This window comes from Protomyctophum bolini (assembly GCF_963924005.1).
Source record: "Protomyctophum bolini genome assembly, chromosome: 18".
NCBI classification, from domain to species: domain Eukaryota; kingdom Metazoa; phylum Chordata; class Actinopteri; order Myctophiformes; family Myctophidae; genus Protomyctophum; species Protomyctophum bolini.
The window spans coordinates 806,076-817,500 of record NC_137879.1 but is presented as its reverse complement, the minus strand read 5'-3'; the positions used below and the strand labels follow the sequence as shown (position 1 = coordinate 817,500).

Here is an 11,425-nt window from a genome sequence, read left to right as displayed (position 1 = left end):
AAAATCAATATGCCTACACATCGCGTTTGTGAGCCATGCGGAAAGCCGTGCCCTCTCCCCGCAGCTCCACCACAGCCGGCGGGGGACGATCTGATGCAAGGCTGGTTTACTTTCCCCATGCTAGTAACGTAATGGAAAATAAAAACTACTAACGTCTACAGAGCTTTTCATTAGGCGTATTGTACCACTGTATTTTATGAATCACGTTAACTATAGAGCCAAATCAATCTGTCTGCATTTACTTTTACAACTTATATGCGACTCGATCAATTGCTTTTGATTTGGCTCTAAATTAATCGCGTGGCTGTTGAGAGCCCAGCGTTTAGGAGGTGCATATACCTCCATAGATTGATTACTTTATAAACAATTGCAGAAAAAAGCACAGGAACGTAGCATACAGTTCAATACAAGGTCTGCTTGAGGATTTTATAATCCAATAAAGCACTATGGCTTGTTTCCATTAGGGTAAGGTAAGGGGTCCTTCATATTAAATTAATTTGAACATTAAAGACAACATTTTTCACTGCAACAATATCATTAATGTGTACTGTATATTTAATATACAGTACAAATTGCAACAATGATATTGTTGTGGTGGCTATCTGCTGCTGGTGGTGAAGTTTAAATAATAGTGCCACCTCATAATTGTAAAGTGCATTTTCAATAATTTGAATGAATGAATTTGTGTTTATTATGTACTTGGTTAGGTTAGTTATAATATAAGCATAATCTATGTCAGAAAAAAAGGGGAAATAAATAATATTAGGATCCATTAAGGGAACCGTTAGGAACCGGAACCGTTAAGAGGGATCCGGGAAGGATTCGGAACCGTTAAAATCCTAACGAATCCCAACCCTAGTGATGGTGGGGGCCGCATGTGGCCCACGGGCCGCCAGTTGCCCACGTATGATATAGAAACTAACATTAAGCCTCTGGTAATAAAATGTATGATATAGAAACTAACATTAAGCCTCTGGTAATAAAATGTATGATATAGAAACTAACATTAAGCCTTTGGTAATAAAATGTATGATATAGAAACTAACGTTAAGCCTTTGGTAATAAAATGTATGATATAGAAACTAACATTAAGCCTCTGGTAATAAAATGTATGATATAGAAACTAACATTAAGCCTCTGGTAATAAAATGTATGATATAGAAACTAACATTAAGCCTCTGGTAATAAAATGTATGATATAGAAACTAACATTAAGCCTCTGGTAATAAAATGTATGATATAGAAACTAACATTAAGCCTCTGGTAATAAACCAACCCGTTTGTAAATCCGTCGGGATTTGAGCGAGTTGTGGCCGTTTTAGTTTGAGCTGCCGTAGAACGTACTGTACTGTACTGTACTGTACTGTACTGTACTGTACTGTACTGTACTGTACTGTAGCCCCCGAAGCAAGATGGCCGCCGGGTGAACTACGTCAGAGACACATAGAGTACATAGAACTACACATCCCACAATGCACTGGGGCCATCTAGCCTTTATATATAATGTCTATGGGCTGGTAGAGTACACATAGAACTACACATCCCACAATGCACTGGGCCATCTAGCCCTTTATATATAATGTCTATGGGCTGTCAGAGTACATAGAACTACACATCCCACAATGCACTGGGGCCATCTAGCCTTTATATAATGTCTATGGGCTGGTAGAGTGCATAGAACTACACATCGGTATTGCAGCGTGGGCCCAAACACATGAACGCGCTGGTCCGTTGACTATCATTGTGCACGTTCACGACGGCAGCACGTCCGTGTGTTTGGGGCAAATCCATCCCAGAATGCACTCTGTTCCTACACGGAAGGAGGAGTGAAATCGCCTCATGCGCTTTTGAGCAACTTAATGCAAGTGGATGGGAGGAGAACTCGGATGTCTTCTCTATTCTTATATAAAATCTAAGGTCCGCTAACCTTAAGCCACTCCCAATAATGCACCTGCCTACTCCCCATAGGTCACCTGTCCTCTCACCATAAGCCACTCCCCTTAACTCACCTTAAGCCACTCCCCTTAACTCCCCTTAAGCCACTCCCCTTAACTCCCCTTAAGCCACTCCCCATAGGTGACCTGTCCTCTCACTAGGGCTGACCCAAAAAAATGGATTAATCGACGTTCAATCGATAGGCACGGGAATCGATTTTTAAATTTTGAATCGAATAGCCATAAAAAAAAAAGCGTCCCATTTTGGTCCGCGAGCCAGCTCGCGCCTCGCAGCACCTCGCAACGCCGCCTCCCCTCTCCCCCTCACTCGTGGTAACAACAAGGAAGACAACACACAGAACAGCTGCAGCCTGCAGTCATGCCACCACAAAATAAATCTAAAGTGTGGTTGCATTTTAGAATATGCCAAGACAACAAAGAACAAGTAGTGTGTCAAATATGTGACAAGAAATTGGCGTATCACAAGTCCACGACGAGTTTGAAAAATCCTTGGAACAAGTATTATAATAAACGAAACGTGCTTCGGAGGCGAAACATAATACCCCATGGCTAATGTAAGGTTAGATTGTTATCATTATGTTTTTAGGTGCATGCGATAAAGCTGGATGGTTCATCTGTAGCCTACTGTAATTCTGCAAACTGTTAATACATATTTCAATCATTCAAACACAGCAGCAATTGTGAGGCGCCACGCATGCGACTCGCGGAGCAAAGGAGGAATGGAGTTATTAAACACAATAGTATCAGTGCAACACTATACAGAAAATATGAACAGAGGCATTACTTCTCTTAACAATGTTAAGAGAAGTAGCTCTGTTCATATCTGTTAAGTTAACACAACGAAAACAAAACTCAGCCGCATGCGTGCGCCTCGATCGCAATTGCTGCTGTGAGTTTTGTTTTCGTTATGTTATAAGAGAAGTAATGCCTCTGTTCATATTTTCTGTAGGCCTACAGTGTTGCACTGATACTATTGTGTTTAATTCCTCAATTCCTCCTTTGCTCCGCGAGCCGCATGCGTGCGGCTCGCAATTGCTTGAGTTTGATTGATTTAAATATGTATTAACAGTTTGCAGAATTACAGTAGGCTACATTTCAAGCACAAACTAAATACAAAGACTGTTAACTGAGTGGACGACCCAATTAAGCATTACACTGGTTTACAAGAGGGTCCCCTGCATGTTCAATTAATCAAAAGTAATAAGGCCTCGATTAAATGACGCTTTAGTTGCGGCAAGAGGAGAAGAAAAAATAAAGAGTTCATTCATGGTGGTGCTTTTTTTGGTTTTTTCACATCTGAGTTTCAATCGGAAGAGAAGCTAAATCCCTACATTTTCTGGATTATATATATTTGTTATTTGAGAGGTAATGCCTGTGTCAGGCAGTTGACTTGTTACGGTCGGATGTTTTATTAAGCCTAATTATTTGTGCGTCACTGCTTTCATGAAGGCTGCAACAGTTGTTGCTTATTGTTTAAAATAAATGAGACCAATCCAAGCATGCCTTTCTCTACGCTATATCGTTGTTTAACCCATTCTGTACGGGAACCCGTTTTGGTGTTTAGCATCATGTTATGCTTTAGCTATTGAAAAATAGCAGATCTACAAGCTCATAGCGCGCCACCGAGTGGCGCGCTACGAGCTTGTAGGTCTGCTTTTTTTGAAAAATCGAAGAACGACTGACATTTTTAGAATCTGATCTCAGGTCAGAATGGGTTAATAAGACCAGTGTGTGTCCAGTGGAAACCTCGTATGAATCTGATCTCAGGTCAGAATGGGTTAAGCCAAAAAGTCACTGCTCGCATCGCGTATCGCACCCCCCCCCCTCCCGTTGGGTTTCGAAGCGTCGAAGATCGAAACAAAGGAATCGATCATGATTGATCATCAAATACGGAATCGAAGGTCAGCCCTACGGGTACCTGGTACCTGGTACCTCTCACCATAAGCCACTCCCCATAACTCACCTTAAGCCACTCCCCACAGGTGATCTGTCCTCTCACCATAAGCCACTCCCCATAACTCACCTTAAGCCACTCCCCATAACTCACCTTAAGCCACTCCCCATAACTCACCTTAAGCCACTCCCCACAGGTGACCTGTCCTCTCACCTTAAGCCACTCCCCATAACTCACCTTAAGCCACTCCCCATAACTCACCTTAAGCCACTCCCCATAACTCACCTTAAGCCACTCCCCATAGGTGACCTGTCCCGTGGCGTAGGAGGCGTAGGTGCTGAGGGCCAGCTGGACGGCGGAGGCCAGGGCGAACCAACGCCGCTTGACGCCGAACGACATGAAGCTGGCGCACAGCACGGCCACGCCCATATCCACGTACAGGTAGGGCACCTGGATGTCCGGCTTCCTGCAAGCACATTGGTTGATTGGTTAAAGCAGGGGTGGGCAACTTTGATGATGGAGAGGAGCCACTATGTTTCCACACTAACTGCCTAGGGCCATATGTTGCTGTCGTAGCAAAAATAGCCGATCTACAAGCTCAACACGCGTCACGCTGCGACGCGTTTTGAGCTTGTAGATCGGCTATTTTTGCTATGTTCGAATTGAAATCTTGAATTTTTGCTATTTTTGAATTGGAATCCTGAAAATTAACATTTTCATGTCATTTCAAATGCCTTTAATTATACTTGTGTTGAAGCATTGAGCTACTAATTTAGACTGAAGTAATTAAAGCGGGTCATGTTTGCATGTTGTGGAATTGTAAACAGCTGAAACCAATATTATTATATCAGTATTCTGACATTAACCTGAGGGCCGCATTAAGTGAAGGTGGGGGCCGCATGTGGCCCCCGGGCCGCCAGTGGCCCACCCCCGGGTTAAAGGTATATTCAGTGATATTCATATATTCTTGGGGGTCCTTGGGGGTCCTTGACATGCAATTGTTTGAGAGATACTGATATAGAAACATGGGTTTTTTTTCAGAAAACTGTTTTACTGATTTAACCCATTTTGGGGGCGGGGACCCCTGTTGGTGTTAGCTATTGAAAAATAGCAGATCTACAAGCTCATAGCGCGCCACCGAGTGGCGCGCTACGAGCTTGTAGGTCTGCTATTTTTGAAAAATTGAAGAACGACTGACATAGAAACACAGGCTTTTTCAGAAAACTGTCAGGATGTAGAAGAATCTGATCTCAGGTCAGAAGACATTTTGTAGAATCGGTCTCGGTCGAAACGAGTCAACAGTTTTCACAGAACGGGTTAATTTCACATGAAATCACAACTCAATGCAGAGACTCACTGATACAGCATTACGCTGGTTTACTGCACGCTCCACCATGTTCAATTCATCACAACATTTAGAGACGTACAAATAGACACTTCTTCTCTAAAGAAAATCACACCCGTGTGAAGTGAGGGGCGCTCTGTCACCGTACATCAATCGTCAGGCATTTAATACTTGTGTTGCCACAAATTTACATCATATTTGCCGGACATTTGACCTGATTTCTCCTTTCATTGTCAAAGCTGTTTATAGGAGGGGCTAGGACCCTCAAAGCTGAATATAGGAGGGGCTACAAAACAGGAAATCCATCATATAAGGAGGTAAAAATGTCAATTGATTAGTTTCGTAGACCGAAACCTGCCTGTCTGGCTTCCTGCAATTTGATTGATTGATGGAATAGTTTATATCAAATCAAATCATTTATAGAGCACGTTTTAAAACAACCCAGGTTGACCAAAGTGCTGCACACCAGTGGCAAAAACAGAGAACAGGCAGGAGAAAACACAGAATATAAATGAGAAACACACTAATAAAAATGACAAAGATGTAAGCATGAAAGCATAAAATGGACTCAGGAGGGGTTAAAGGCCAGGGAGAAAAGATGAGTCTTAAGGTTAGACTTAAAAACACCAATGGAGGGGGCAGAGCGAATGTATGTTTGTATATATACAAATATATATTTGTATTGTAAATAAGAGCAGTGCCGTTTGTACTAAATCAGAGACTTCGAGATCAGAGACGAGTGTATCGTTTGTGTGGAACGAGCTTCTAAATGCCCCCCCCCCCCCCCCCCCCCACAACATGAGAGAGCCCTAACGTCACATCATTTGGAGCGATCCCACTTTTAGACCAGTGCAGCCCAGCATGCGCAAATCCAGGCTTTCATTTTCCGCGCAGACGAAATGAAAGCCTGGTTATCGAGGCTAGGGCGGGCCTGACTCCACCAGATTAATGACGGTGATTATCATAATTACAGGCTGGAAGTAGTAAAACTATCCCAGATGTCTGCATCCAGCCGGCCCTGTCAGAGTAACAGGACCAGTGCTGGGGGAAAAAAAGCACTCACACTTTTTTGTTTTACTGAAGTAAAAAAGTAGCAACACTCAGTCAGATTAAAATAGGGTGCATTTTTGCATCCCAAAACGCAGTTTATAGTTACGACCTCTGCATCCACGGAATGCACTAAATATGACTCTATAATGTGGTTGAAGTGGGACTCATCTCTAAAAGACCTTCCCTGCATCCTGGGACTCATCTCTAAAAGACCTTCCCTGCATCCTGGGACTCATCTCTAAAATACCTTCCCTGCATCCTGGGACTCATCTCTAAAAGACCTTCCCTGCATCCTGGGACTCATCTCTAAAAGACCTTCCCTGCATCCTGGGACTCATCTCTAAAAGACCTTCCCTGCATCCTGGGACTCATCTCTAAAAGACCTTCCCTGCATCCTGGGACTCATCTCTAAAAGACCTTCCCTGCATCCTGGGACTCATCTCTAAAAGACCTTCCCTGCATCCTGGGACTCATCTCTAAAAGACCTTCCCTGCATCCTGGGACTCATCTCTAAAAGACCTTCCCTGCATCCTGGGACTCATCTCTAAAAGACCTTCCCTGCATCCTGGGACTCATCTCTAAAAGACCTTCCCTGCATCCTGGGACTCATCTCTAAAAGACCTTCCCTGCATCCTGGGACTCATCTCTAAAAGACCTTCCCTGCATCCTGGGACTCATCTCTAAAAGACCTTCCCTGCATCCTGGGACTCATCTCTAAAAGACCTTCCCTGCATCCTGGGACTCATCTCTAAAAGACCTTCCCTGCATCCTGGGACTCATTACATTGAAAACCTGTTTACATCACTGATCTAAAAGACCATCCTGGGACTCATTTCTAAAAGACCTTCCCTGCATCCTGGGACTCATTAGGGCTGTCAGTTCACCTCTATAATCCAATTCGAATTTCATTGCTTCATTATTTGTAATTTTCGAATATATTCGAATATTTACATTGTTTATTTTAGCTCATATTTAGCCTATAATAATACACGTGGCTGGCATGTCTTGTGAGTTTTGGGAAGTGCAAGGTTTTTGACAGGTCTGCCTGCTGTGGACATTGAAACCCTGACCATTACACACGGGCAGACGCAACGATAAAGTCTATCATTCATTGTGAAGCCAGCAACAGGTTGATGCAAACAGACGTGTACAGTAGCTGCTCCAAATGATATTAGCATTCGTCTGTGTCTGCCCGTGTAAACGCAGCATTGTCCCCCCGCTGCGGAGAGGACCGTTGCCCCGTCGGCTAGAATGCTGTCGGAAAAAAGGCCGCCTCCCGTGTACCATAGTGTTATTAAGGAGGACTCCTTGGCGTTAAACTAATGTTAGCTCCCATGCTAACTAGTTGCTACCCTCGTCAGAATCAACACCACAGATCGGGTGGAAGATGCTGATACCACTTTGCTTGTGCCCGTGGATGGGAAATGAGATTTAAAAGGCTATAGAAGCGTGGATGAAAGGCAAGCACAGATGTGCAATAAAGTTGTGTCATGAGACTGTATTATGATTTTCGTTCTACCGGCGATTTCTGTCTGTGTAGTATACTAGACGTATCTATGCATGTGTTACAAGGGTTTGTGTGTCTGTGATTAAAAGAGTTACAGCCAGTAAGCCCGCCCACCCTGTAGACTGTCTCTGATTGGCTTACCCTGAAATCTGGCCCTACGTTAGCCAATCATTGACCTCTTCTGCGACGTGACCGGACGTGCACCTTTTCACATGCAGTGGAAGCGGCCGTGGAGATTTCACAGCGGTAGATTCGTTACTCAATACATTTAGTGAGCGGATAAAATAACATAAAACAAAATAAATATATTAAATAGAATTAATAAATGATAAAAGCTCCATTCGAATGTCAATTTTAGCTTTCGAATATATATATATTTTTTAATATTCGAATTTCTTTCATATTATGAAATTCGTTCTGACAGCACTAGGACTCATTACATTGAAAACCTGTATTACCAACACTGTAACACTTGGCCTGAATGATATAAGACTAGGTTTTTTCCCCCAATGCAAATATTCTATAAAACAGGGTGGTATTATAATCAGGGACTAGACTAGCCGCCATTTGCAACTCTAGCTTTTTTAAAATAATGGGATCATGAATCTAGGCCAAGCTTGAATTATCATCTTTCAATCTGCCTAGCTTTTGTTTCATAAAAATCCACCGTAGACATTGTTATGAGATACTTTCTGTCAAGAAATTCTGTGTAAGTGATTATTTTTCTAAGTGCAGTTTGGAAGCACTCGTCGTATGTCACTGAACGGCCCTGCGTTCCACCTGTTTCGAATTTGCACATAATGAGGAGGCAGCAGCGCGACCCGTTAACAAAAAACAAGTGCTTCCAAACTGCAACACTTAGAAAAAGAATCACATGCACAGAATTTCTTGACAGAAAGTATCTCAGAACAAAATGTCTACGTAGGACTTTTATGAAACAAAAGCTCGGCAGATTGAAAGAGGATAATTCAAGCTTGGCCTAGAGCTGCAATGTTGGTGAGTTTAACGTTGTTTTAATACAAGCAGATCGCAAACGCAATTTGGATGAGTGGGGAGTCAATGGAGGGGATTGAATTGCAACTCTAGATTCATCCCATCATTAAAACAAATCTAGAGTTGCAAATTACGGCACGGTTTGAACTGAACCCAAGATTGTATAATGATTATACAATCTGTTAATAATATCAATCCGTGTCTCAGATGACGAATAAATAAATAATGGACAGTGATGTGAAAAGTGTTGAAATAAACAACACCAATTTAGTTAGTTTGTTAGGGCGCGGGCTAGACCTAGAATGCCTGTGATCATTTAATTACACTTCGTAAATTTTCATGTATCATAGGCATAGATAGCTTGCACCGTTTCCTTGTAGATATGAATATGTGCAGCATAAATGTGATAAATGCTCCGTTTGTACTCACCCATTAAATAATTCCAAAGACGTGGAGTGAATCGTCATCACGTCATCACCAATTGACCAGGGAAACACAAAAGTTTGCAGTCACACAATTGGCAGGTGGTGTGATTAATTACCCAGCACCTATCGCAAAGCACCTGCCAATTGTGTGACCGCAAACTTTTGTGTTTCCCAGCTGGTCAATTGGTGATGACGTCTGCGGTAAACAACAGGAAGTATCTAAAATAAGTTCATCGATCACTCCGGCCCCCCCTCGCCGGAGAGAAAGGCGTGTATCTCTTGAAAAAAGTGGAGATAATTCACTAAATACGCGTTTTGTGCCAGAACTTTCACATGGATATAACACTAGAGGACCATATTTCACACCACGTCTTTGGAATTATTTAATGGGTGAGTACAAACGGAGCATTCATCACATTTATGTCGCACATAAAGAAGTTATACAAGAAATCATGGATGTGATCTATGGCTCATGTATGTGAAATACTGTACATACTGTATGTAACAACAAGAGCCGTCCTAGGGCTATGTGCCAACATTTTAAACTCTTATTTACATCACTGTAACACTGACACTGTAACAACCTGAATGATATAAAACTAGGTTTTGTCCCCAATGCCAAATATGCTATAAAACAGGGTGGTATTATTATAATCTGGGACTAAATGGAGACTAGTTGACATTCAATGAACTTTTTTCCCACTAAATGAGTCTTGATAAATGGGGGTGGTCTCATAATCAGAGTGGTCTCCTATTCAGGACTAAAACAGGACTACAAATAAATGGTGTTTCATTCAAAAGACTTCAAGACTGGATCAGAATATGCTGCACACACACTCACTCTCTCACTCTCACTCTCACTCTCACTCTCTCACTCACTCACACTCACACACACACACACACACACACACACACACACACACACACACACACACACACACACACACACACAGCCCCACAAGTCAGAACCCAATGGTACTGAAGTTTCTGACAAAGCCCGGTTCGGTTCGGATTGGGCTGACCCAGGGGGTTCCGAGAGGGGCTAACACACACACACTCTCTCACTCTCTCACACACACACACACACACACACACACACACACACACACACACACAACCTACCTCTTGGCGTCAGCCCGCTCGGCGAACAGCATCAACATGGTGAAACAGTTCCAGAACCCAAAGCGGGTCAGAATGAATCCTCCAAACTGACACAGGAAGCGAAGCAGCTCCTTTCTGCTGGGAGCCATCACTGTGTGCGTGTGATCAAATCTTGTAATTAATTCGCTCGGTTCCGACAAGTAGCAGCTTCTAAATGTAAACACCTTAAACTCACATTAAACTACAGCAGTGAATGGTTGTAATTAAAGCGGTTTGTTCGGCAGTGTTTTATCTTCCTACAGTAATAATTAATAACGTTCAACAGTGTTTTATCTTCCTACAGTAATAATTAATAACGTTCAACAGTGTTTATCGTTCTAGATCCTACAGTAACAATAATTATATCTCTTCGCTTTTTGCTCAGTGAAAACATCATCGTATCACGGGGGGGTCATTTGGAGGTTGCACACATCCGCTCCGGTCCCTTCACAACACCGGTCCGACCACACAACCGGTCCTCGTGTCACCGGTCCGGCCGGGCTGTAGTTCCGCAGCAGTACCCACCCGCCCCTAGAGCAGTCAATACTAAAATATATATATAAAATTAAATTAAAACAATAAAAAGCTTATAATGTAAACACGAGTTCACAAATCTATGACACAAGTTGAATAGTGGGCTAGCTGTGATTGGCCAAATACACCAAACACATCTTTATTTATTAACTTTTACAGCAATAATAGCTATTATTACTACAATTATAATAATAATTATAATTATTATTATTATTAATAATAATAATAATAATAATAATAATAGTGTTTTGTTGCATAGGCTACCGTATTCCAGTTTCTGAGTTTCAGAGTTCTGGCTCACACCGCCATCTAGTGGCTCAGAACAGAATTGGCCAGAGGGCAAACATCGTTGTTGCAGACCCAATATCAGATAACTTAACATTTATTTGACTCAATAACTGTAATTAAGTAATGATTTGTGGCATTTGTTTACATTGATGGAGTATATTTGTTTACATTGATGGTGTATATTTCCATTTCCAAAAACATTTATTATTATTTATTATTGTTGTAGTTTTTACTCCACTATAAATATTTGAATACGTGCTTATATAGTTACTAGTTAACTTGCAGCTCTTTATG

At 42.1% G+C, this 11,425-nt stretch overlaps 1 protein-coding gene across 1 annotated transcript in view; it reads right to left on the bottom strand.

Annotated features, from left to right (window-relative positions):
• The window catches only part of tmem101 (transmembrane protein 101), a 19,359-nt gene extending 8,661 nt beyond the window's left edge, over positions 1-10,698 (bottom strand). The window contains exons 1-2 of the mRNA XM_080789105.1: positions 10,292-10,698; positions 4,135-4,315 (exon numbers count right to left, since the gene is read on the bottom strand). Of these exons, the coding sequence (XP_080645231.1) occupies positions 4,135-4,315; positions 10,292-10,419 (309 nt within the window). The 5' untranslated portion in view covers positions 10,420-10,698. The remainder of the gene's footprint in view (positions 1-4,134; positions 4,316-10,291) is intronic.
• Between the last annotated feature and the right edge of the window lie 727 nt (positions 10,699-11,425).